The sequence below is a fragment of the Acomys russatus genome, chromosome 11 (assembly GCF_903995435.1).
Source record: "Acomys russatus chromosome 11, mAcoRus1.1, whole genome shotgun sequence".
NCBI classification, from domain to species: Eukaryota; Metazoa; Chordata; class Mammalia; order Rodentia; family Muridae; genus Acomys; species Acomys russatus.
The window spans coordinates 37,999,089-38,026,495 of NC_067147.1; the positions used below are offsets into that span (position 1 = coordinate 37,999,089).

General features: G+C 48.5%; 1 protein-coding gene across 1 annotated transcript in view; it reads left to right on the forward strand.

Annotated features, from left to right (window-relative positions):
- Positions 1-7,680: 7,680 nt before the first annotated feature.
- Psap (prosaposin) overlaps positions 7,681-27,407 on the forward strand; it is a 28,473-nt gene continuing 8,746 nt past the window's right edge. Inside the window, exons 1-5 of the mRNA XM_051153100.1 lie at positions 7,681-7,847; positions 23,410-23,543; positions 24,371-24,445; positions 25,919-26,044; positions 27,188-27,388. Coding sequence (XP_051009057.1) covers positions 7,808-7,847; positions 23,410-23,543; positions 24,371-24,445; positions 25,919-26,044; positions 27,188-27,388 — 576 coding nt within the window. The 5' untranslated portion in view covers positions 7,681-7,807. The remainder of the gene's footprint in view (positions 7,848-23,409; positions 23,544-24,370; positions 24,446-25,918; positions 26,045-27,187; positions 27,389-27,407) is intronic.

The following is a 27,407-nucleotide window of genomic DNA, read 5'->3' on the forward strand; positions in this document are numbered from 1 at the left end:
GGCAAGCCCCACATTTTAGAGACGATGTCACAGGAGCGACCCAGCAGAGCCTTGTTCTTGCATTCTTTCCAGGCTGCGGAACCATCCAGACTCTTTCCATCTGTGTCTTTCTTCATCCGGTGAGCTCTGGGCACAGAGCCAAGGCTCTGAAAACCAGGTGCTGACTCTGGAGGAAAAACAGACACCTGAGCCTTGAGGGAGCAGGGCTTCCTAGATTGGAAGCGGGAAGTTTGCACAGACTGCTGGGATGGAAGCAATGAGTGCAATTCTGAGAGCTGGGCCCTCTCTTTTATCTGTGGGATTATCAGTGGCTAAACACCCTCCCTCCAAGGAAGGAAGGCTCTACTAACACGTGCTGGTACACAGAGGCACTGCTCCGAGCACAGGCAGTTTTCTAACGAAGTACACCAGCTTTTTCTGACCTCCCTGACCTGCAGGCTCTTAACTGCGATGCAGCAGCCCCTGCCTGCTTCGTACCAGCTGCTCAGATGCCCCACCCTGCCTGTAAGCCCCTGACCGTTCTCAGGGCAGCAGCAGTAGGTAGACTCCACAGGCTGACTTAGGACACCGTGGCAGAGCAACATCCTGGGTCTCCAGGAAGGACTGGCCACCTGCTGGTGCTTTTTTCCAGCCCAGGAAAGGTCGGGGCCTCAAGGTGCCAAATGGGACCAGGGACAAGGTGCCGGGGATGGATGGAGCTGAAGGTCTGCTGGGTGCTGGCTCTCCAAATTGGCAGAGTAAGAAAAGCTTCCTCCTGTGACATTTCCACTCCGTCCCTAGTACACTGCCCCATACAGAGTTAGTGGCCAATAAATGTGTTGTTGGTACAGTAACAACAAATGGAACTGCTAATGAGAAACAAAGCTCATAGGAAACTATCCGGAAACATAGGAAAAGTCTCCTCTGGCTGCGGATGTGGCTCAGTGGAAGAACACTGGTCTGGCGTGTGTGAGGTCCTGGGTTCAAGTGTGAGGAGGGAAATCATTCAGCTACATGAGATGGCTCGTGCTTATTATTCTAGCACGTGGAAGGTAAAGGCAGGGGGGACCCATGAAAGCTCAAAGTCAGCCTAGGCTACATAGCAGTTTTTTGCTTTGTTTTGTTTTCCTGAGACAGCATCTCCCTATGTAGCCCTGGCTGGCCAAGAACTCATTCTGTAGACAAGGCTGGCCTAGAACTCACAGACATCCTCTACCTCTGCCTCCCCAGTGCTGGGCTGAAAGGTGTGTACCACCACAACTAGCTACATGGCAGATTTTAGGCCAGCCAGGACTTCCTATTCCAAACAAGCCAAGTTGAACCTCCATGCTGAGGATGTAACTGGTTTGGTAGAGTGCTACCTAGCGTGCTAGAGGCCCTTGGCTTTGATTCCCAGCACTGCAAAACCCAGAAATGGTGGAGGTCAAGAGGTCATCCTCAGCTACATAGCAAGCCTGATGAAAGCCTGGGCTGTATGAGATTCTTACAAAGCAAAGCAAAGCAAAACAAAACAAAAACAAATACTAACAAACAAAATGCCAAACCAAAGTAAAGCAAAGCAACATGGACAAGGAAGAAAGATGATGATTAAAAAGAAGATAAAGCAAAAATTATTTCTTTTTTTTTTTTTTTTAGCCTGGCGGAACTGGCTATTAAATTTTAAATCCCTTCCTTCCCATTGAGAACAGTACTAAGACGTCTCAAAATGAACATTTGTTCCCTTGTGTCTTTGACCAGAATGAAGTCCTGTGGCCGTGAGGGAGGTTGGGAAATGTAGTTTTATTGTAGGTGCTCTTGTACCCAGCTAAAGAGGGGCCTCAGATGATGTCTGGCTGATGTTACCAGCAGGAGTTGGTGCTGAACCAGTAGCAGGCGTTTGCCCGGTGTTTGAGAGGAAGAGATGTCCTTGAAACTGCTAAGTCCATATTTAGTGACACCCAAGGTCCCCAGGCCACACAGGAAGGCCAGTGCAGCCAGAGAGAATGAGGCCAGGGTCCTAACTGAGGGATACTGATTGGAGAGCCTGTCCTTGAGACATTTGGAGGGGAAGAGCCCTCAGGGATGAGAGGGCCCAGGGCACACCACTGTGGTCCAGGATATCTGGTGGCAGTGGTGGCTGCCCTCTGGAGCCTCCCTCCCTTGGGAAAAATATACACAGGGACTGGCGCTTTCCTAAGGACTTGTTGGGAAACCACCATACAAAACCAAAAGCCATCGGGAGCTCTGCTGCCTGTGTGGCTCCTGGTCCCTGGATGAAATATTGTTTTAGTTCCCTGCAAAAAGTTCCAAGAGGTGGAGGTGGGCGAGTTTTCTTTTCCCATTTGCGCTGGGATTAAAGGTGTGCGCCACCATGCCTGGCACACCTATTCTCTTTTCTTTTCTTTTCTTTTCTTTTCTTTTCTTTTCTTTTCTTTCCTGAGACAGGGTTTCTCTGTGTAGCCTTGTACACCTATTTTCCTTATTAACCTATTTTTCTTCATGATCCTAAGCAATGTGGGCATTTGAATGAGTGACAGACAATGAGTTAATATAGTAAAGTCATTGTTCTTGTTTCTAGTTCTCAGTTCCTCCCCCTCACTGGACAGACGACACTTCATGAGCCGGGCATGATTTCACCCTGTAGTCCTAGCACTTTCAGAACAGAAACAGGAGGATGACAAATTCCAAGGTGAACTACATAGAGAGACCACACCCACAGACCAAAACCCCACATTTCACAGAAAATAGTACAGCACAGTTGGTTCCTCACTGTGAAGCTTCAAGACCCGAGGAGGCCAGGGCTAGGTACCCTGGGAAACCTAGGAGGGCTTGACTCCAACATAGAGCTTTGAGGCCCTGGTCTGTCAGCCTTTCTTGGAATCCCATTACCTTGTAGGCTGGCTGGCTGCCCACCAGGTTTGCTGCTTCTGCTTCCTGCTTGCAGGCCATTTCTGTGCATTGTTCTCACCAGCCCCGATTCCTTACCATGCCAGAACTCTTCTGCCACTGGGATCCTTCTAGGTTCCCTGCCTCTCATAAAGAGCTCTCTGTAAACACTTCCAATAAATGCTTCCCTGGTGGTTCCTAGAATTGTATGACCAGGCAAAAGACTGCCAGGGCAGTATAGCTCCCTACCCACCCCCTAGGCCCCCCAACCCACCCACGCAAGATACGGTTTCTCTGTGTAGCCTTGACTGTCCTGTGTTTGCTTTGTAGACCAGGCTGACCTTGAACTCACAGCAATCCTCCTGCCTCTGCCTCCTAAGTGCTGGGATTAAAGGCGTGTGCCACCACGCTCAACTGGTATAATAGCTTTTAATGCCTGAGTACAGATAATGGGGATTCTTGGTTATTTACTTAATATTTTGATACTTAAATCTTTATTTTTTTTTTTATTATTGTGTGTGTGGTGGGTAGGGAAAGGTGCATGCCATGGTGTTGGTGGAAGTCATAGAACAATTTTATGGGGTTGGTTCTTACTGTATCTCTATACAGTTTGGGGGAGTTGAAGTCTCGCTGGCTATTATTGGTAAGCTATTAATCACTGAATCATCTTGCTGTCCCCATGTTTTCTTTTTTTATGAAAATTTGTATTACACTAGATATTTAGTGTGTGTGTATGTGTGTGAGTGCATGTTTGCATGCTTGTATGTGTGGGTTCACTTGAATGCTATACTCCTTTGGAAGCCAGAGCACAACTTTTTTTTTAAATTTTAATTTATGTGCATTGGTGTAGGGATGTCAGATCTTGGAGTTACAAACAGTTGTGAGCTGCCATGTGGGTGCTGGGAATTGAACCTGGTTCCTTTGGAAGAGCAGGTGGGGCTCTTACCCACTGAGCCATCTCTCCAGCCCCAGAGCACAAGTTTTAAGAATAATTATTTTCCTTCCACCATGTGGGTCTGAGGATTAAACTCAGGTCATCAAACTTGGGGCAAACATTTATTAAGTTGTTTTAACTCCCCCTGCCCCACCTTGAGACGTGGTCTTTGGACTCCTGATCTTCCTGCCTCCACCTTCCAAGTGCTGGGCTTAAAGAAGTGTGCTCTAAGAGGACTTTTATAGATGACTTAGGTACCTCCTGATTTGGCAAAAATCATGATAATCCACTAACTGGGTATACAACACCCCTGCCCCCCCTTTTTTAAAGATGGTGTCCCCTGTATCCTCGGCTGGTCTCAAACTTGATATGTAGCAGAGGGTGACCTTGAATACTTTGAGTCTCTTGCCTACATAGCTTGGAGCCACCACGTTCTGCAAGAGCAAATCTTCTAGCTCTCTTCAGCTGCTCGGCTTCCTGCTCAGTGCTTGCTTCCCCACTTTGCTCCCCAGGGGAAGTGGAAGCTGCTAGCAGGAACTGGAGGAGGGAGTTCTGAGGCCTGTGTGTCTACAGGGTGTTCTGCAGAGGGGAAAACGGATTGCAGGAGGTTGGAAGAATCTGGGTTTCCCCTGAGTCATGAGACCTTGCTTCCAGGCAAGATAGTTGCCCAAAGTGCTGCGTGGTCTCTGATGACTGTCTCTTTCTCCCCAGGCCTTCCTTTCCCATCAGTAAAATGATAGAAGGAAAGTGATAATTTCTAAGGGCCTATGCCAACGTGCTGCTGCGAGTCCTCTCCTCAAGTTGCTTGGGGGCTAGCTGGTACTGTGTGTGTGTGTGTGTGTGTGTGTGTGTAAGAGAGAGAGAGAGAGACAGAGGGGGGAGGGAGAGGTGTGTGAGCCCCAGGGTCAGCTGCAGAGAGCTGTGAGTGGCTTTGTTGGGCCACCTTGACGTTTTTTCACCTAGGCTGGAATGTGATCAGGAGGGCTGGGAAGGGTGGGGGAAGGTGGGGCACCTTCTCCTACTATAATCTTCAGTGGGTTTTTCTAATTCTGGCTCACTTCCTGTTCCCTTTTCTAGTGTCTATAACTTCCCCACCTTGTTTTGCTTTTGAAAAATTACATTTACTTATATTATTTGTGTGTGTGTGTAGTGTATGTGTGTGTGTAGGCACACATGTCATGGTGGCAAGTGAGATCAGAGGCAAAAAAAAAAAAAAAAAAAGGAACCAAAAAAAGCCGAGCATAGTGGTGCATACCTTTATCTCAGCACTCGGGAGGCAGAGGCAGGCAGGTCTCTGGGAGTCCAAGGCCAGCTGATTTACAAAGTGAGTCTAGAACAGCCAAGGCTACACAGAGAAACCCTGTGTGTGTGTGTATATCAGAGGACAATTGGCAGGGGTTGGTTCTCCTATCACGTGGGGTGGGGGGGGGGGGGACCAGGGACTGAACTCAGGTTTGCAAGCTTGGCAGCGAGTGCCTTTACCCACAGAGCCATCTGGCCTAGCTCATCAGTCTCTAGCAAAGTGCTATTAGGCTGCATTAATTATACATAAGGATGGGGGCTTCATGATGACATTCCATGCTTGTATATAATGCATAATGCATTTGGTCATATTCACCCCCATTACTGTCTTGTCCCCCTCCTGTTGATCTTCTCTTTGTAACTCCTCCCCATTTCATGCTTTTGTGTGTGTGCGTGTGACCCACAGAGTTTCCTGAGGAGCATGCGTGAGCATTATTTACATAAGCACGGACACCTTACCAGTCATCAGATCACTGAAGAAAAATCTTCAGCAGCCGTTACCTGCCCATAGACCCTCAGAAAGGGCTGCTCCCCACCCCCACCCCACTCCTGCTTCTTTGTTTTTTTTTCACTGAAGGGTCTCACTCCAGCTTGGGCTGATCTTAAATTTACTCCATAGCTCAGGCTGGCCTGAATTTATGATGATCCTATTTCAGCCTGGGATTACAGCTCTGAGCCACTATGCTGGTTACCTCCTCCTCTTCCTCCTTCTCTTTCTTTCTTTCTTTTTTTTTTTTTTTTTTTTTTTGGTTTTTCGAGACAGAGTTTCTCAGTGTTAGCCTTGGCTGTTCTGGACTCGCTTTGTAGACCAGGCTGCCCTTGAACTCACAGCGATCTGCCTGCCTCTGCCTCCTGAATGCTGGGATTAAAGGCCTGTGCCACCACACCCGGCCTCCCCCTTCTCTTTCTGAAACAGGGTCTCAAAACCTGTAGCCCAGGTTGGAGCAGAACTGTAGATTTTCCTGCTTCCATCTCCCAAGTGCTCGGATCAGAGGCATCATCTATCATGCCAGTTTGTTAGTCACCTTTTGGTGTTGTTGTTGTTTGTTTGTTTTTCAGACAGGGGCTGTATAGCCCTGGTTGCCTTGGAACTTGCTTTTTTTTTTTTTTCAAGATGGGGTTTCTCTGTGTAGCCTTGGCTGTCCTGGACTCGCTTTGTAGATCTAGCTGGCCTCAAACTCACAGCAATCCACCTTCCTCTGCCTCCCAAGTGCTGGGATTAAAGATGTGCATCACCACCGCCTGGCTCGAAAATACATTCTTTTTTTTTTTTTTTTTTTGTCTTGTTTTCTCTATGTTATCTTGGCTGTCCTAGACTTGCTTTGTACACCAGGCTGGCCTCCAACTCACCTCTGCCTCTCAAGTATTGAAATTAAAGGCATGTGCTACCATGCCTGGCTGTGAAAATACATTCTTTTTTTTTTTTTTTTAAATTTTTTTTGAAAATACATTCTTACTGTTTTTTACTACTTACATGTTCAGACTTCTAGTCTCAGAGCCTTCTCTTGACCCCTGATTTAGACCCTTCTGAGTCTATCCTGCAATCTGCAGTCCCTAAACTCACAAATAAAGGCTTCTTTTGTTTGGCATTTTTCCGAGTCTGGATTGACTGACAATTTCAGTATTGACAAAGTCACTTGTGAATTTGAATCCTGAAAGACTTAGGCAAACCTGTAGCCTGTCTGCTCTTGATTCTCAGCTGTAAAGGTATAGTAAATGTGGGCTCAATTGGTAGAGTCCTTACCCAGCATGCCTGAAGCCCTGGGTTTGGTTCCTAGCACCAAATAAAACAAATATGGTGGCCCCGTGCAGGAGGGTCAAGAGTTGGAAGTGATTGATGGCTACATAATGAGGTCTGAGGTCAGCCTGGGATACAAGAGTCTTCAACTACACAGCCACTGTAGGCTTCCTTGGGCTACAGGAGGCCCCACCTCAAAAAACAAAACAAAACAAAACAAAACAAAACAAAAAAACCCAACAACAACAACAACAACAAAAACTAATCACTACCATTATAAGAAAGGCCAAGGCAGAGGGATCGGGGGTTCAGGGTCTTAGGGAGCTTGGTGAGACCTTATTTCAAAATATAAAATAAGGTGTGGGCTGGTGGTGGTGTGCATGCAGCTCGGAGGTAGAAACTTGGCTAGCAAGTATCAAGCCATGGGTTCAATACCCAGACTGCAAACAAACAAAATCAACGCCCTCCCCACCTCCCGCCCACCAAATATTCTCTGAGGGGTTGAGGCTGAAGGTTGTGAGTTCTAGGTCTGCCTGGGCAACACAGTGAAATGTTGGCCAGCAAGGCCCTAGTGATATCGCGTCTCTAAAACAAATATTGTCCTTCAAAGGGGTTAAAAAAAAAAAAAGACTTAAAAGATGATCTCAAGATGCAGTTTAGGACTTGGTGCTAGATTCCACACTTTGCAAAGGGAAAGAGGCGCGTTAGATACCGTATAACTCCTGACCTTGATTTAATCACCAGATACGGCTTTCCTTTACCACCTCATCTTGCCTCCCCCGCTACTGCCTTGCCGCGCCAGGGATTGACCAGGTCATCTCTGCACCCTCCCTCCCCCTAGGCGCGCCGCACTACGCTGAGTCAGGCTGCGCCCAGCTGGGGCGGGGCCCGCGCCTGCGCACTGTCGTCCGCATCGGGGTTGGGGGTAGGTTTATATCCTCCTGATCAGCTGACGGTCTGCATTGCAGCCTGCGGATTGCAGTGGCGCCATGTACGCCCTCGTCCTCGTCGCCAGCCTTCTGGTTACCGGTGAGCTTCGAAGGGTCCTCGGTCTGGTGGAGATGGACGCTGTAGCGTCCCTTGGGTCCCCAGGACAGGGCAGTCGGGGCCCCACGGGCCTCGCCCTCGCTCGCTTCTTAGGGACGCGCTTAACGAGGCCGCGCTCTGCGCAGGCGCAGGCCGGGGCCCGTTCCTGAGGGGACCTGTTCCCGATTCTCTGAAAACCTAGTGGGGACGATTGGGTGGGGGTGGGGGGCTGGGGGTGGGGTGGGGACGTGTCCCGAGTGTGCAAACCCTATCCAAGGTCTTGCGGGTGGCCGCGCTTCTTCCAGGGTTGGGTGGGGGAGGTGAGTCTCGGTGACCCTTCCCGCTGTCCTGTTGTTCCTGGCCTGGCCTGAAGCCCCGTCCTGCAGGCCAGGTTGGCCGGTGGCCTCTGTCCCAGTTTCCCAGACTGCAAGGGTCTGAGGGTTGGAGGAAGCGCCTGTGTGTTAGCTGGAGGGAGGGGGGATGGGGGGTGGGAGAGGGGTCTTGGCTTCTCTATGAACTGAGAGTAGTAGGTCTTGGAAAGAGGGTGTTTGTTTTGTTTTGTTTTTGGGTTTTTGTTGTTGTTGTTTTTTGTTTTTCGAGACAGGTTCTCTCTGTGTTAGCCTTGGCTGACCTGGACTTGCTTTGTAGACCACGTTGGCCTCGAATGCACAGCGATCCACTTGCCATGGCCTCCCGAGTGCTGGAATTACAGGCTTGTGCCACCGCGCCGGGTTCGGGAGTTTTGTGGTCTTTGTGACTTACTTTTTTTTTTCTGTTAGATCTGGCAAAGCCATGATCAAATGTGAGAGCCAGGCAGAGAAATTGTACTTCTAAAACGATACAGATGGTTGTTAAAGGGCACTGTAGGTTACCAAGGCAGCGAGCGCCAGGGGATCTGCTGCATCATCCTGGGAGTGGGGAGACCGCCTGGTTTGCTGTGGCGAATCTTTCCTCAGAAGCCTTGCTTAGTCTCAATTTCAACCATTATAGTGTACAGACAGTGGGAATCGATATTTTAATCCCTACAGAGGAGCACCTCTCAAGTCTTTATTTTCAGGTCATACCCCACCAAAGGAAGCAAACATTTCTAGATACCAGGTTAGTGTAGGAGGGACCTCTCTCTAAGGTAGGGTCTGGCTAAGCCTTAGAATCTTATGTAGCCCACGCTGGCCTTTAGCGAACTTGCTTTGCAGCTAAGAATGGCCTTGAACTCATCATCCTCCTGCCTCCACCTCTGAAGTGGGGGAAGTTACATGTGCTTAAAAAAGAAAAAGGTTTGGTCAGTTTAGGGTAGTGGACACCTGTGATCTCAGTACTTGGAAGGCTGAGGTAGGAGGATCTTGAATTTAAGGCCAGCCTGGGTTACAGGAAAAATTCAAGGCTATATATTGAGATTTTGTTGCAAGATTAATGAAAAGAAATGCACTTGATCCTGTTGGCATTGTCATCCCTCCTGAGTTCATTTTTTGTTTGTTTTGTTTGTTTGTTTTTCAAGACAGGGTTTTCTCTGTAGTAGAGCCTTGGCTACTCTGGAACTCCTTCTGTAGACCAGGCTGGCCTCCCAACTCACAGCGATCTGCCTGCCTCTGCCTCCTGAGTGCTGGGATTAAAGGCGTGCGTCACCATGCCTGACCCTCTCCTGAGTTCGCCCACCTCATCAAAACTAGACTTCTTTTTTCTTCCTGTAGTGTGGAGCATTAAACTAGGACCATAACACATGGTAGGAGAGCACCCTCCACCTGAGTCACACTACAGCCCTTAACTGTTTCTTTGGAAAAATATTTTTAATGCATAGGTAGTTCATTTGACCAGCCCCTCTTCACTGAGCACTTAGGTAGGTGGGAGGGTCCTGTGGTGGCCTTGGTGTAACTCAGGCTTATAGAATTATGCCGAGAAGAATGCTAACTTGCCTTGACTGCTCTCCACCATTGCGTTGTTGGTGAACTCTGTGATAACTATAGCCCATGTGTGCGCTCTGAGGTTCCTAGGGCCTGTGGGTACAGTGTGGCACTACTGTAGTTCAGGGTGCAGTTCAGGCTCTGACTTGTGTTTTAATGATGTTCTGGGCCCTTAGCATGTTCCAGGTCCCGACCAATATTCGAAAAGTCCGGGGAGTACAGGCACTTGTTACTGGCTAAAAGAATTAAAGGTCAGTTTAACCTCTTCAGAAGGAATGAGGACAGATGCCCAGACTCAAGTCATAGGCTGTTGACTCGGGGAAAGGAGGGTCTCAAGGCTCACTCTTTGCATATGCTCCATTGACAAGGCTGTGGATTTACCACAGCACAGGTAGTAAAGGTGCTTGGCCTCAGTCTGGCCTCCATCCATTTCAGGCCCCACATGGTGGAGGGAGAGTGCTGATTCTGGTAGGTTTTCCTGTGGTCTCCAGAACACAGGTGCACATGTGTGCTCAAGCACACATTAAAAAAATATATTAAAAAGCCGGGCGTGCTGGCGCACGCCATTAATCCCAGCACTCAGGAGGCAGAGGCAGGGGCAAGCGGATCTCTGAGTTCGAGGCCAGCCTGGTTTACAAAGTGAGTCCAGGACAGCCAAGGCTACACAGAGAAACCCTGTCTGGAAAAACAAAAACCCAAAAAACAAAACAAACAAACAATAAACAACAACATATATATAAAATACCCCCCAAAACCCAACCTGTGCTGAGTACACATACACACACATTAAAAAGTATATTTAAAAACAACCAAAAACCCTAAAACCTGTGCTGAGTCGAGTGCACAGTGTCGTTCACTGCGTGCAGTGGCAGCCCTTGAGTCCATGTCTTGCCTGCTTGCAGAAAACAGCTGTGCTCACCCCAGCGTCAGGGCATCTTAGTGCCAGGATGGGGGGGGGGGGGGGGGGGGGGGATTGCTGCAGTGGGAACAAGTGGGTCAGGGTTGGAGAGCTGAGCACAGGGAGCTGGCGAGGTGCTGCTGGCCCAGGCAAATGATCTCACCAAGGCTCAGATGCCATTGGTTGCTGGCATTTGGGCCCTGGCTCACCGCCGACTAATGTCTGTACACACTGAGGCTCTGTGTTCTCTGAAATGTTTTAGGACGAGTTTGTGGCCTAGCCCGCTTAAGTTACTAATAGCAACAGGAATCCCCAGTTTCACCTGCTGCTGATGCCGAGTAAATCCTGTTTAGCAAAAGGTAGTGCTTTAAGATTAAAAAAAAAAAAAGACAGGTTTCTGCTTGTAGCCTGGTCAAGCAGGCCTGTAAACTTACTGTGCAGCACAGGTTAACCTTGAATGCAGTCCCCCTGTTTTCACATAGGGGAGTGCTGGAATTACAGGTGCTGGCCACCGTGCCTAGCTTCTGTCAGTTTTGCTTTCTGGGTGTCTGTGTGGGGTGTGCCAGAGGAAGCCATCAGGCATGCTGTGTCATATTTTTCTTTGTTCCCTGAGATCAGGTCGCTAGCTAGGTTATTAGCCAGGAAGACGAGCCATCCTTCTGTGTCTGCCCCCACAGGGCTAGAGGTGTGGACACTCCCAGTTTATGTGGATGCTGGGGATCTGAGCTCAGGCCCTGGGGCTTGGGCAGCAAAACTGCTAAGCCACCTCTCTCCCCAGGCCATCTTGTCACGTTCTTGAACTATATTTGACAGGTTGTTTTGAAGTGTGTTGGATTTGAGTCAGATAGAATTGTTTAGCTCAGAGAAGGAAAAACTAGCCTGTAACTTATTTTTTGCTTGTTTTGTATAATGCTTCAAACTCAAGGACCATACATGTTCCTGGCAAGTGGCAGAGACTTTTCCTCCCAGAGATTTATTCATTTATTATTATATATACAGTGCACTTCCTGCATATACACCAGAAGAGGCCAAATGATCACATTATATAGATGGTTGTGAGCCACCACGTGGTTGCTGGGAATTGAACTCAGGACTTCTGGAAGAACAGCCATCATACTTTTTACCCCGTGCCAGAAACTCTTAACCCTAGACTTCAGGGTATTGGCAGGACCTGAAATGGGCAGGTTGTTGCTCTAGAGGGTTGGGGACACTACCTAATGAGAGTGCCCTGTCAGGCCAAAGCCTGTTGCTTGTATTAGTGGCTGCCTTCTTCCCCTCACCCCCACCCCTCTTGTTTTTTTGAGACAGAGTTTCTCTGTAGTCCTGGCTGTCCTGGATTTTGCAGACCAGGCTGGCCACGAACTCACATCGGCCTCCCCGAGTGCTGGGATAAAGGCGTGCGCAGTTAGACTGCTTTATGAATTAAATTATTTGACGGTGGTACTGGTGGTTTAAGCCAGGTCCTTGTGAATGCTAGGCGAGCACTTGACAAGATTCCCAGCGACTTCCAACTTAAAAACGAGCGCAGCTGGGCACAGTCTCACAGGCTTTTAAGGGAAGCACTTGGGAGGCAGAGGCAGGTGAGTCTCTGTGAATGAGGGCAGCTTGGTCTAGGTCGAGTTCTAGGACATGCACTTTGCATAGACCCTTCAGACCCTTTAATCCCATCCCTAAGGAGTGGAGGGGCAGATCTCTTGAATCCATCCTGGTCTACCTAGTGAAACTGTCTTGAAACCAAACCAGTTGTAAGTATGGGGTTGTTGTGGAGACTTTGGCCCTAATTACTTTATTATTCACTCCCTCCAGTGATCCAGTGAGGTGTTAGAATATATAGTCCTTTGGAGTCTAGGTTTTTGAGACAGGGTTTTGCCATCTAGTCATGGCTGGCCTGGAATTTGTTAAGAAATTGGTGCAGTCTCCCTGCCTCTGCCTCCCAAGTGGGGATGTACCAGTGTGCAGAGCCACGCCCGATGTAGAGTTCAGTAGTCCAGGTTGCATGAGACAGTGGAGCAGAGTGTTATCTCATTGCCAACATGGTGTGGCCTTGGGCCAGGTACTTAACCTCCTTATTTCTTCATACACCCCATTCACTGTTAACTCCCTTCGTGTACTGCCCTGAGGAGTTAATGAAATAGCTCTGTGAAGTACTGTTTGCTGTGTCACACTGATAAGTACCAGCGCAAGCGTAGTGACCTCTTCTGCCCTTGGCTTGGCGGTTTTCTTGGCATCTTTCATCTCAAGGGATGCTGTAGATTAGCAACAAATTTAAATGACTTATTAAAAATGTGTGTGCTGGGCATAATTACAGAGTTAGGAAAACTGAGAGGGTAGCCAGGCACTAGGAGGTAGCTGAGCCAGGTTTAACTACCAGGCGGGCCTTTAAGTCCCCGACATGAGTAGATCCCAACTGCTTTTAGGTTATCTAAACACTTGGATCTAGATCTGGATCCTGGAGTAAGTCTGTTTAAGTTCCAAGCCTGGTTTCCCCACATGGGCGCTTACAGAAAGCAGGTTCAAGGACCAGCCAGACCATAGTGTCCCCGCCTCACTCGGTAAACACCGTGAGTCTTTCTCCCTCTTTCCTCTTTTCAGACCCTCACACACTGAACTGTACCCACAGACGCCCCCTTTTTCTTGCCTTCTTAAAAACAGAAATGGTGTCATGTGGACTGTTTTTGCTTCTTGCTCTTCTGAGACATGCAGAAAAGTGGAAGGAGAATTACAGTGACCCCATGTATTCAGTGACCAGGTTAAGAAATAGGCTTGGATAGCTAGTCTCCTTCCTCTGCCAGTGACTGTGCCTGGCCTGGGTGCTAATCATACACAGGCAGAACCCTCAGCTCCGTGTGGTGTGTTCTTTTTTATTTCATTCGTAAAACAACATCCCACACTCACCCCCCGGGTGGCTTGTAACTCATGTCACCCCAGGTTGGCCTGGAACTATTGGTAATCTTCCTGCCTCAGCAGGAGTCACTCACTCCTGTTCTCCAATGCTTTTTTGTTTGTTTGGGTTTGGTTTTGTTTTGAGACAGGGTTTCTCTGTGTAGCCTTGGCTGTCCTGTACTTGTAGACCAGGCTGGCCTCCAACTCAGAGATCTCCTGCCTCTGCCTCCCCAAGTGCTGGGACTATAGGCGCGCACCACCATGCTGGCTCAATACTTTTGATTTACAGAAGAGTTACAAAGACAGTATGGCCAGTTCCTGTAACCTTTCACCTAGTTTCTATTTGTGTGCACTGCTTTGATTTTTGTTTTTGGTTTAAGCAGCAGGAATTTATTTTTTATATAATAGGGAGGCTATTTGTTTCTCCCTAGAGGAATCTCTTCCTGGCTTGCAATTTGCTTTGTCATTACAGGGTAGGCTGGCAGGGTGGGGCTGGGAGAAGACACTGACTTACTGACCAGATTGCAGACTTTGCAAGTTTTTACCAAATTCCCCTTAGTCTCATTTCCTGTTTTAGTATTCCTGTCTAGTTGTCATGTCCCCTAGCTATTTAAAAGTGGTTATGGAGTGTGTGGGTGTGGGTGTGGGTGCTGCTAAGGTGGCTCAGCTTGCCTCCTGATCCCCAGGACTCATGTAGTTGAAGGAAAGAACTGACAGGCAGGTTGTCTAACCTCCGCTTATATGCAGGCACACACATGTGTGCACAGAGAGAAAGTTTAAATCATTAAAAAAAAATGCGTATGACCTTGTGAATCTTCCCTGTAGCATTTTCCTCCTCTGTTCCTTAGAGTTTGCTCAGCTGTGGCCTTCGAGTTCCCTCTGTTCTGGCTAGCCTTTCACCTTGCCTTGAAGCCCTTACAGCATTATCTTCCTTTGTGCTTTAGTGCCAACCTACTCATTGTGTGTACACCTTAAACAGCAGTGCTCGGCGGTATGGGTGGGGCATGGCCAATAGATGGTGACTGAGGTTGGTGTGCTTGAAACTGAATGCTAATAGTGCCAAAGAGGGACAGTGAGATGGGTCAGCAAGTAAAGTGCTTGCTGCTAAGTCTGACCTACGTAGGTTCCGTCCCCGGGACTCACATGGTGGAAGAAGAGAAATGACCCCTCAGGTTGTCCCTTGACCTCCATATGCATGCTGTGGTGAGAGTGTATGCTTGCATACATAAACAGAGAAATGCAATGAGGGACTGGAGAGATGACGGCTCAGTGCTTAAGAGCACTGGCCGCTTTTGGAGACGATCCAACGTAATTGTCTGTCTCCATGGAAGCTTCCAACTGGCTATAGCTCCACTTCCTGGGAACTGGGTACCCTTTTTTGGCCTCCACTGGTACTTCAGCTCACACATACATATAAATAAAATAAATCTTTAAAAACTGTAATTTAAAAAATAGTGTCAGATTTCATTATCTCCAGAGTTTGGGTTTGATCCCAGGCTCACAGATAGACTGTTTGAGCAGGACCTTGTGTAGTTACCGCTGGCCTTCACCAATGGCAATCCTCCTCCTGCTTTCCTAGTGGTGTAGGTACAGCTGTTTGCCACCCTGCCTGGTCCATCTGCTTCTCTAACTTGTCCCTTCTGCTAGTCCTGCTAAGCAGTCAGCCACCCTACCACAGAGCCATATTCCTGGCTCTTGTATTTTGTGACAGAGCCTAAATAAGTATCATAGGCTGACTTTGAACTCTTACCCCGTAGCCTTGGCAGGGCTTGAAAATGTGATCATTCTTTGCCCCAGCGTCCTGAATAGCTGGGATTATAGGCCAACGTCCTCATTGCTGGATTCATCAAATCGAAGCACTTTACGTTCTGACTGACATAAAGACATTGTTTCTGAGCCGGGCTCGGTGGCTCATACCTATATACCTGTAATTACAGCACTTGGGGAGGCAGAGGCAGGTGGATTGCTGTGAGTTCAAGGCCAACCTCGTCTATGAAGTGAGTTCAGGACAGCCAGGGCTACACAGAGAAACCCTATCTCAAAAAACAAACAGACAAAAAATGTAAGGGCTGGAGAGATGGCTCAGAGGTTAAAAGTACTGGCCGTTCTTCCACAGGTCTTGAGTTCAATTCCCAGCAACCACATTGTGGCTCATAACCATCTATAATGAGATTTGGTGCGCTCTTCTGGTCTCTAGGCATACATGTAGGTAGAGCTCTGTATAGATAATAAATAAATGAATCTTTTTTGTTTTGGTTTTTTTGAGACAGGGTTTCTCTGTGTAGCCTTGGGAGTCCTGGACTCACTTTGTAGACCAGGCTGGCCTGGAACTCAACAGTGATCTGCCTGCTTCTGCCTCCCGAGTGCTGGGATTAAAGTTGTGCGCCACCATACCCGGCTTTAAATAAATAAATCTTCAACAACAACAACAAAACCCCCAGAGTGACTCTTTGGGCTCAGGTGAAATACTAGTTTTCACAGTGGTGTGTGGTCAGGCTGGAGGGACACCCCCTCCAGTGCCTGTGGGAGATGATTTTTCTGTTGGTTGCAGGACCCAGGAAGCAAGGCAAATCTGAAAAGGGAACCAGCTGTAATTTAGGGAAATGAATTTCCCCACACTTGCAGAAAGTGGCAAATCTCTCTGCTTCTCAGACTTTGATTTGAGTGGGCCTTGCAAGGAGGGCCCTGAGTAAACTTCAGTGATACATGAGAGTATCACCATGAAACCTGTTGTTGTGCACACTAATGACAGAAAAAAGCCGATTAACAATGCCAAGAAGGAGGAGGGGCTTTCCCCTCAGGACTCCCTCATGTGTAGAAGTCACTGCAGACTCCAGAGAGCTCTTGTTTCTGTGGACTGTTGGTGTCAGTGTTGTTCCCCGTGTTCTGTGTGTGCGTGCATGCGTGTGTGCAAGTTTGTCTGTATTTCTGGAATGGAACCCAGGGTCTGTGCACGCTAGACAAGTGCTATACCACTGAGCCCTGTCCTCTTCCACAAACCTCTAGACATCTGGCCAGTGTTATTTTAACACACAGCTGCTTCTGTGTTCAGTTGGTTGGGCCACATGTCAGATACTTCTGGGAAAAGTAGCTAGTGTTGTGAAGAGCTTGCGGCCTTCCTCCTACCCCTTTTCAGGGTCTCTGGGACCTGTTTTTAAGACTGCCTCTTGAACAGCTGCTGGGCAGGGCCTGCAGCCAGAATATCCAGCCCTTCCCGAGGGGGCTTAAGTGCTTTGTACTCAAGGCAAGTTGGCTTAGTCCTCATGACAGAGCCATGGTGGGAGAGCCCAGCCGCCAGCCGTTCTAGCAGCTTGCCTTAACTTAGGTCACGAGGGGAGGGTTGAAATGTTAGATTGCAGTTTTCAAACCAAGGAAGCTCACCGTGACATTGTATGTGCCACACTTGTATCTGAGACCTTCACTGTGAGCAACCAAACAGGTCAAGTTCAGATCACAGCAAGCATTTCTTGCCCTGGTAGGGTATGCCTGGTGAGTCATCTCCAGTGACTCCAGTACCAGGGCTGCATGGGGTCTTCAGGGGTCCATGCTGGTGGGTGGATGGACAGACTGACTGACTGAGTCTGTTTTCCAACCTGCAACTTTCTGGGCCAGCAGTGGAGCCTTGACATGGATGACCAGCTCTCCCGAGGTTCTAAAACCATGCCAAGGCTCTAGGACCATGCTGCTGTGCCTCTGGCCCTTGCCTGTACCCTCTCACCTGGCTGGAGCCTGGGCTATCCTTCAGAGCATATTGCAGTCTTATCTAAGTATATAGAAGTTCACTTCATCACCTGATGTGCAGCCATTTAAAGGAACAATCTTGTTAAGTATCTTTTCCTTTTGAATTGGGGTCTCAGAAAGCCAGGATGGGCTACACACAGTTCAAGTTCTATAAGCTTGACTCTGTAAGGATACAAGTACACCATGCCAATAAAAGCACCTAGAAGCCCAGCTGAGTGGAGAGATTGGCACTGCTGTGTATTGATTTCCCTGAGAAGTGTCTGCAAATGGGACTGAGGGCAGCCCTGCCTCTCCTCTGTTTCTAAGCAACTTGGCTGTTGCCATGGTGATGCATTTCATTCCCCAGGCAGCTGATCCAGTAAGCTGTGGAATGCAGTTGGTCAGGAAGGCTGAACACTTACTCTTTTGGTAACTAAAATTTCAAACAGTATTAGCGCAGGTTACATAAAATGATTAATGGAAGGGCACAAAGATGGTTTAAATAAGAGGCTGTGCATCGAATGGCAGGTAGGTGCATGTTCTAGGCAGGGTGGTTGCGTTGTTCAGGTGACTCCGCCCACAGTGGAGGCAAGCCTTATATATGATGAAGACTTATTTGGAAATACTCTGGTGGACAAAGTGGTTGATTAGACATGCACATTAGTAGGGGTTAGCTTTGACTGCAAAAACCAGAGATTTAAAATTAGAACTGCTGAAGTCTGACAGAACCTTCTCAGAAGCTTGGCAGCTTAGCTTTGGCTCTCCTCTAGAATACCTCTGAGACAGAGACTCTCGCAGCATCACGTTTTGTATCCTTGAGTCTGGCCCTTTTTTCCTTCATGATCCAAGATAGCTGATGAGGGTCTAGCCATTGCATCTAAGTTTCATGTACTATGCAATGGCCTCTCATGAACAGACCCTGCTGCAGAGGAGATTGCAAAGTATAGTTGGGCATCAGTGTGCTGGGAATGGTTGTCTTCCAAACAGAATAGCAGCTGTTTAACTGGTTGGAGGGCTTATTCTAATCTTAAAAGTGATCCGAGGAAAAATAGTTTTATGCTGGAATGTAAGTCCTAAAACACAAGCCCCTCTCCCCTTGGCTTCCCCTCAGGCCTACACTTTACACTTGGCCACATAGACCTCAGAGCTTCCCAGGTGCCAGGGGCCCTCATGCTCTCTAATTTCGTCTTTACAGAGATCCAAAGATGGTTCCTATGTTTGCAGATGATTTTCATGAGCAAGTTGTCAGGGTTAATGTACAGCCAGGCAGGGGTTCCATCCTGTTGGTCCCAGGCTGTAGTCCTTGCCCTTCCAGAGGAGACTTCCTGCATGTGACAGGTTGCTGGACTATGCTGGTGGCTTAGTAGGCGTGAGGACCTGAGTTTGATCCCTCAAACCCTCAAGCCACCAACGGTGGTGTCTGATCTTAGTTCTGGGGAGGTGGAGACAGGTGGATTATGGGGCTTTCTGGTCACTTACGGTAACGAGGTAAATTGTGAGCCCCAGATGCTGGTGAGACTCTGCCTCAAGATGTGTGGTTCCTGAATGACACTCAAGATTGCACTCCATACATGCATATTCATGCACACTTGTGACATGAAGACACATGTGCACAAAATAAAGAGTAGGTTCCAGGTTATGTTCCAAGCAGTGGGCCTGGTGTAGGGTGTTCTTCGAGGGTAATCAGCTGTCAGCTACTGCCCAGTGTCACAGTGCATTGTAACTGCAGTGTTTGCTCCTTGCTGGGCCTCCCTCCTTCTGACTTTTGCTGAACATGTTTAGCCCCAAGAGAAACTAGAATTTCTGGGTTCCTAGAGGTGTCCTGGGATCACTCCCCTTACTTAATTCTAGGGACTTGAGGCCAGTGTGTTGGGCTATAGATATCTGTACTCCCTCCCATGTCTCTGATAAAATAAATGTCCAGGTCTAATCAGGAGAATGGGTCACCAGGAGATCCTGCTGCTGTCCCAGCTGCAGATGACAGCAGCACTCAACTGTACTGTGGCATGATGGCACACGTTTTACAAGTGTCAGATAATGCTTGCAGATGCCTTGAAACAGGTGCTAGTAATAACCTCGTGTGCAGACTTAAGAAGCCAAGGTCTCCAGGGCATGTGGCTAGAAGTGAGTACCACCTAAGTGCAAGGCCGCTCTGGCCAGTTACAGTCCCTGAGCAGTGGAGGGGTGGTGGCTGTGGTGAGCTCAGGCAGTTGAAGTGTTTGTGTGTTTAGATCATCTTGGTTCTTTATCAGACATCAGAAGCTTTGGTTTAAAGGGTGCACAAACAAGCTTGGAAGAGCAGTGGCTTGCTTAAGGCTGTTTGGATAGCAAGTGGCAGAACTAGACTGGGTAGCAGGTTATGTTTCCTCTGCTCCCCGTCTAATTAGACGTTACTCAGCGGTGGTGATGGGTTTAAGAAGTCTCAGTCTGAAGCTCTAAATCTTTTAAGATGTCTTAAGAATGCCCGGACCACACTGGGCTCTGTGAGCAATTCTTGCCTCCCGGCCTTCTGTTTTATTTGTGTATGTGTGTGTGTGGGGGGGGCAGTAGGTATACATATGGGGACCACACTGGGCTCTGTGAGCAATTCTTGCCTCCCGGCCTTCTGTTTTATTTGTGTATGTGGGTGGGGGGGGGCAGTAGGTATACATATGCCATGGTGTGAGTGAGTGTGGCTGTCAGAGGTCAACTTCTGGGGGGTTCTCTCCTACCATATGGGTCCAAGGGATCTGACTCAGGTTGCCAGGCTTAGCAGCAAGCACATCTTACCCATCGTGCCATCTTGCTGATTCATTTTGTTTTGGAGATAGGATCTTGTTAAGTATCAGCTGGCTTCTATAATCCTGTCTCCGTCTCCCAAATAACTGGGCTTTCAGGTATAAACCACTACACCTGACTTCTATGAGTGTTTTTAAACAAATATTTATTTGTATATGTGTGTGGACACACATTCCAGAGTGAGCAAGTTGTGAGTCCATTCTTCCCACTGTGTGGTCCCGGGGGATCAAACTTGGGTCATCAGGCTTGGCAGTCAGCACCTTTCACTGCGAAGCCGTCTCGCCAGATCTCTGGGAGTGGTTTGAGTCTAGCATCTGGGGCCACCATCATCAAACCCAGACTCCTGTCAGCCATTCTTTTTATTTTTTGTTTTTTTTTGAGACAGTGTTTCTCTGTGTAGCCCTGGCTGTCCTGGAACTCATTCTGTAGACCAGGCTGGCCTCGATTCATGGAGATCTGCCTGCCTCTGCTGGCTGGCATCTCCTGGCATTGGCAGCCATTCTTTTTGTTTGTTTGTTTTTTGTTTTTTCAAGACAGGGGTTCTCTGTATAGCCTTAGCTGTCCTGGACTCCTTTTGTAGACCAGGCTAGCCCCGAACTCAAAGTGATTCACCTGCCTCTGCCTCCTGAGTGCTGGGATTAAAAACGTGTGCTGCTATGCCTGGCTTTTTATTTTAGGTTCTTTTTATTATTACATTATTTGCCAGGTTCCCTGAGCCTGGTTCATACACGTGCTAGGGAAGTACTCTGCCATTGAGCTATAGCAAGCTTTTTAGCCTTTTTTTTTTCCCTCCCAGTCCTGGGATTAAAGTTGTGTATCACCGTGGCCAGCTTTGGTTTTGTGTTTTTGAGACAAGGTTGTCTATGAATACTAGACTGGCTTTGTACTCACTGTGAAGCCCAGGCTAGCCCCAATTTACAGTGGTCCTTCCTCAGTTGGGATTGCAGGCATGTGTGGCCATTGTTATTTAGACAAGGTTTCACTTGGTAGTCCTGGAACTGACCTCTCTGCCTTCCCTTCCTCCCTCTCCCCATTTCCTTCCCGTGTGCAGGCGCGCGCGCGCGTGTGTGTGTGTGTGTGTGTGCGCGTGTGTGCGCGCGTGTGTGTGTGTGTGTGTGCGTGTGTGTGTGTACACTCACAGAGGCCTTTGTTAAAGCCAGGTATGGTGGCATACCTCCTCATCTTGGCACCAGAGAGGTTGAGGAAGGAGGATTAGAGTTTCAGGCCAGCCTGTGCTATATATGGATGCCTTGTCTCAGAAGACTAAAGGGAGGTGGGGAAGACAGACAATGGTACCCTCCTCTTCCCTCCCCTGAGGAAAACCTTTGTAGCCGCCTGGGCTTTGTGCTGTGCCAGGCCCTTGATTGAAGTGTAGGGTTTAACTTGTGCATTGAGTGCTGTTCATGTCTGTAAGGACATGAGTAACAGCAGGCTGAATCAGACCCCGCTAGGAGCTCTAGCAAACATTTTAAGAACTTTCTTAGAGGTAGCTAGCTAACCAGCCACCTCAGACGGAAGCTGGCTTTAAGGACTGGGCGTGGGAGAGTGAGAATAGAGGCCAGAACTTTGCCTGGGGATGTAATTTGGGAAATAACTGGCCAGGAAATGTTTTAGGGTAATTTTTTGAAAAATATTTTTTATTTTTGATAATGTGTATGTATGTGTACGTGACTATGGGTGCCCGTGGAGGTCAGAAGAGTCACATCTCTTCAGATCTGCAAGAGCAGTGTGTGGTCTCAACCACTGAGCCATCTCTCTAGACCTGGGTAATTAATTATTATACTGGTTATTGATAAATACCCCAGGGTTGGGTGTCAGTGCCTGACAAGGCAACCCCACCCTTCCGCTGGTGTGTCTGTTGTGTTAAGGATGGCTCTCTGCTTTAAGTTGCTCAGTGCTCTGGAGTCTAGAAGCAGCCAGGACAGCCCCACTCCACTGCTCTAGGCAGGGCAGGTCCCTCACCTGTTTGAAGCCACAATGTGTGCCTGAGGTATTTTCCTTGCTTTCCCACCTGCCTTTGGTCCTGGGGATCCAACTTGGATTGCCATGTTTGCCAGCAAGCACCTTTGCCCACTGAATCAAATCTCCACGCCCCCTCTCCTTATTTTCCTTTTGAGATAGAGTCTCAGAGCTCAGCTAGACCATCCTCCTTCCTCCGCCTCCCTAGTACCGGGTTTGCAGGCGTGCCATCACACCTCGATTTTCTTACTTAGCCTTCCAGTGGGGTGCTATGCCATCTGTGACTTCCTCTTTTTCACTTCTGCAACCTTAGGCCTTGTTAAATGTAGGACCTGCTTGCCCTGTGTCCTCAGGTCCCTGGCTGCTGCCGTGGTGCCACCCACAGGGTGGATCATTTTCTTAGGGACAGGTGTTTGGATATTGTGCTGGGGGAATCAAATAAGATGCTATTGGCTACCTGCCTCTGTGTAAGTGTTACTTTCAGACCTCAGTCATCTGGCCAAAACAGAACATGGTTTCTGTATTAAGTTCCTAGAAGGCAAAACAATCACAGGATCTGCCTGTAGCTTGGGCTTGTGGTAGCAAGTCATGTTCCCAGAAACCTGGTGGGGTAAATAGGCAATGCTAGCAGTCGCCTGTCCCTGCCTTCCTGGTCTGCTGGTGTTTGAACTTGCTGGCCCCTGGATCCCCATGTCCCTGCCACTGTGCAATCCTTTGCCCAGAGACCCATCTTGGGGGTGGGTGGGTGGGTGTGTGTGTGTGTGTGTGTGTGTGTGTGTGTGTGTGTGTGTGTGTGTGTGTGTGTGTAGCGTGTAGCTTAGGTACAAGGAACTTTGCTGTATGCTGTATCACCCCCACCCCCACCAGTTTTCAGCCTGGCTTGGCTTCTGGGTAGTTGAGAAAGAACCTGCTCATGCATCATGTGCAGGCTACAAGCTGGTGGCATGCAGGTGTGTGACTCACTGGGTGTCCAAGTAAAGTATTGTGACTGAGGCCTGGGAGTTTTCTCGTTTGGCTTAGGCCAAGTTTTTATTAGAGGTTGGTTCAGTGCCCTCTGTCTGCTGGAGTTTGGTCTTCATGCTATCCCATCTTCTGTTTCTGATTAAAATCTCTGGGTTTTTAATTTTGAGATGGCATGTGACTGTAGCCCCGGCTGGTGTCAGACTCCCCAGCCCTGCCTCGGCCTCCTGTATGGAATTGCTATAATCAGATGTTGAGAATTCAAAACCTGATACTATTTATAATCACTAGACAGGACAAATGTTAGTCCTGTGTCTTAATACAGGTTCTCTATCTGGCCAGCTATTCTGTGATACAGTTTGTGTGTCCTGGGCTAGTGATGGCCATGTGGCCAAGTGGTAGGCTTAGCTCTGCAGACATATGTCCTGGGCTTGTTGGAAAGGAGCCCTCATACTGGCTCTCCTTCTAGCTCTGACCAGCCCTGTCCAAGACCCGAAGAAATGCTCTGGGGGGTCAGCAGTGCTGTGCACAGACCTGAAGACGGCGGTGGATTGTGGGGCCCTGAAGCACTGTCAGCAGATGGTCTGGAGCAAGCCTACAGCGGTGAGTGCCAGCTCTGCTGCCCTCTGCAGCCTCCCAATGTCTGTGGAGCCTTTGTCCTGCTCTCCTCAGGGACACTGGAGACAGACAGGATCTGCCTCTGGTAGTTTCCAGCTTACCTCAGAAATGGAAAGTCAGAGTCCTGTCCCTTAGATACCTTGTCTCTTGGTGGCCCCATACTCCCCCGTGGGCCTTCCTTCAGGGTCTGTCCTACACCCCAGATGAGGGGCTAGTGGGTGGTGGTGTAGACACACAGGCATGCGCCAAAACTTCACTCATCCCAGGAAACTCAGACTCTCTCTGCTCACTTCCCGTCCCTCAACCAGGCCAACCACTGATTGAGGCTATATTGTAGCCATGCCAGCTATTTTATTTCCAGCTGTAACTGCATTGGGGAGGATGACCGCCTTCATGTTGATGATGATGAGTGGAGTATGTTAATGCGGGGCTCTGAGAGGTGGAGGGAGACAGGCAGACTTCCCATGCAGTCTTATCTAACCCAGGACCCATGGGTGGGGCAGGATGAATTCCGCTCAGTGGGGTTCAGGTTATGAACACCAGGCTAATAGCCCAGTTTCAGCTAGAGAAGAAAACTTGATTAAACGTTGCCTAAACAGTTGTGGCCAGAACTTTCTTGTCTGGGTTCTCATTTGCTTATAGTCATGGTTTAAGTATTGAGTTTCATGTGCCTCAAATAAGGGCTGTGGAATCTTCTGGATGGGTAGCTTGGTGGTGATTAGAACAGCACCTTGCAGGTGCTGGGGAGTGGGTGTCATGGCGTGAAGTGTCCAGACCTACAGAACTTTCTCTGTCATGCTCTTTCCTCTTAGAAATCCCTTCCGTGCGACGTATGCAAAACTGTTGTCACTGAAATTGGGAACATGCTGAAAGACAATTCCACTCAGGTAAGCTACTGTGTAGGCGGGTGGGTGTGGGCTGTGCACCAAGGCTCTGGGAGTCCAGAGAGGGAGGATATTGGCCAAGGGTTGGCAAACACTGACATGTCAAGCCTTATAGGGTGTGCTAAAATCTGCTAGCATATTTGTTTTGTCCTTAATGATTTTATTTTTAAATTTTTGTTTTGTTTTCTCAAGACAGGGTTTCTCTGGTTAGCCTTGGCTGTTCTGGACTCACTGTGTAGACCAGGCTGGCCTCGAACTCACAGTGATCACCTGCCTCTGCCTCCCCAGTGTTGGGATAAAAGTGTATACCACCATGCCCATCCTAATTTTAATTTTTAAAGTTTTTTTGTTTTGTTTTGTTTTTGTTTTTTTGTTTTTTGTTTTTTTGTTTTTTTGAGGATGGGTTTTCAAGACAGGGTTTCTCTGTAGCCTTGGCTGTCCTGGAGTCACTTTGTAGAGCAGGCTGGCTTTGAACTCACAGAGGTCCGCCTACCTCTGCTTCCCAGAGAGCTGGGATTACAGGAGTGCACCACCGCGCTCAGGCATTAAAAAAATTTTTTTTTTCTTTTTTGGTTTTCTGAGACAGGGTTTCTCTGTGTAGCCTTGGCTGTCCTGGACTTGCTTTGTAGACCAGGCTGGCTTTGAACTCACTGAGATCTATACCTGCTTCTGCCATAAAGGTGTGCACCACCACTGCCTGGCCTCATTTTTATGTGTATGAGTGTTCTGCTTGCCTGTGTATATTTGTACCATCTGTGTACCTGGTGCTTAGAGATCAAAATAGGGCAATGAATCCCCTGGAACTGTAGGTGTTGATGAGCTACCATGTGGGTGCTGAGCCCTGAACCCGGGTCATCTTCAAGAGTAGAAGGTGTTTAAACTGTTAGCCATCTCACTCTCCTCTTCCTACTTCCCCCCTCAAGGCAGGGTGTTACTCTGCAGAGAACTCTATGTACACCAGGCTGCCTTCAAATAAGTTATTCCTGTCTGCCTCTCAAGTGTGGGATTAGAGGCTGCAGTGCCTGCTGTTCTGTTAAGGCAGAGTCTTGCTTAGGTAGCCCAGTCTTTCCTTGAACTTGCTGTCCTTTTGCCTTATTGTCTTGAGTCCTGGAATTGTAGGCATGTACCATCTCACGCAGCTTACACACCATCATTTTTGTGTCTGTATTTGTGGTGTGTGGGTTTACTATCTGTGTGAGCATATGGAGGCCGAGGTCAAGTTTAAATGCCTGCATCTCCCTTTACTTAATTCCCTACACAAGGGCTTGTCATTCCAGCTAGATTGGCCAGCTGTCCCCCTTCCCCCATTTGCCTGTTTTTGTACACATATGTATTCCCCATCCTCAGCACTAGAGTTTGAGGTACACTTTGCCAACCCTGGCTTTGGTGTCTATGGGTGCGGAGGATCCAAACTGAGGCCTTCTCGGTTGTTGCTGGAGTCACTGATAAAGGACCTTGTGTTGTGTCGCCTTCTAGGATCAGATCCTTCATTACCTGGAGAAGACCTGTGAGTGGATTCATGAGTCCAGCCTGTCTTCCTCGTGCAAGGAGGCAGTTGACTCTTACCTGCCTGTTATCCTGGACATGATTAAGGGGGAGATGGTAGGTGATCGGGGGATGGCCCTGTAAGGTACTGAGGCCTGAAAAGGAGAGCGCCTTTCATGAAAAAGGGTTGAAAAGCATGAAAGTGATCTCATGGCTTTGGGTTTCTCCTGCAGCTCTTCTTCTTAGGGCTCCTTGCATGGAGTAGCTGTGGCACAGTGGGTCTCCTGTCTGCGGTTTGCTGGGGCTAGGGTGCTTGGACTGCTGCATCCTATTGATAGAAATGAGTAACCCGTGTCAGGCTTTTATTTCTAGAGCAAGCATATGGCTACATCTCTGTGAATGTGGAAGTTAGGACTAACCCTGAGGATAATGGTATGGGATCAGCTACTAGGGTGCTCCTTTGTCATTCAGCAAGTGTATACTAGACCCAAACTGGGTGTTAGAAGCTAGAGTCAGCAGTGAGCCAGGAGCTAGTTTTGTGGAATTTGAAAATCCTTCAGGAAAGAGAGGTCCTGAAGAAGCCAGCCAGTGGGGCTAAGAGTGCCAATGATGGAACCAAGGTTTTGTGAGGAAGGTGGGCATGTGACACAAAGCTGTCTATCCCATTGCAAGACACCAGGAAGAACACTACAGCATTACCAAGAGGTGTGGTGGGGACAGACGCACATTGTGTTTGGAAGGATGAATGGACTGGCCATACTCATGGAGGTGGGTGGGTGGGGGATATAGGCGCCTGAAGGAACGGGAACATCGTCTGGGTCTCTGAGAAGTTAGTAATGGGGTCCTTTTGCTAAAATGGCCATGCAAGGAAGCAAGTTGAATGGGATAGAATTCAGTGTAAACTGAAGGTGTTCTTGAGTTGGTCATGTATATGGGTCAAAGTAAAAGATGAGAATTTGTGAGCCAGTGGGTTGTGTTAGCTTGCAGCTTAAGAGCAGACTGCAGCCATGACTCAGTCTCTGACCCTTCCCCTCTACTCAGTGGCTTTAAAGAAGACCTGATAGTAAGCAACAGTGACATCTGGGGGGCTAGGAGGCCTCTGCAGGTTAGGCACCTGGGTTGTAACTTCCCTATTTTTCCTGGGTACACTGAGTGGTATAGTGTCTCTTTGTAATGGCATGAGGGAGGACCTGGCTGGGTGACAACAGGCTTCTCTTGCTCTGTGGGGCGGGCTTTCAGCTGTGTCTTCTCCATTTGCAGAGCAACCCTGGGGAAGTGTGCTCCTCACTCAACCTGTGTCAGTCCCTTCAGAAGTACTTGGCTGAGCAAAACCGCCAGAAACAGCTTGAGTCCAACAAGATCCCGGAGGTGGACATGGCCAGTGTGGTTGCCCCCTTCATGGCCAACATCCCTCTCTTGCTGTACCCTCAGGATCGCCCCCACAGCCAGCCCCAAGCCAAGGTTAGCTGAAGGCGGCTAG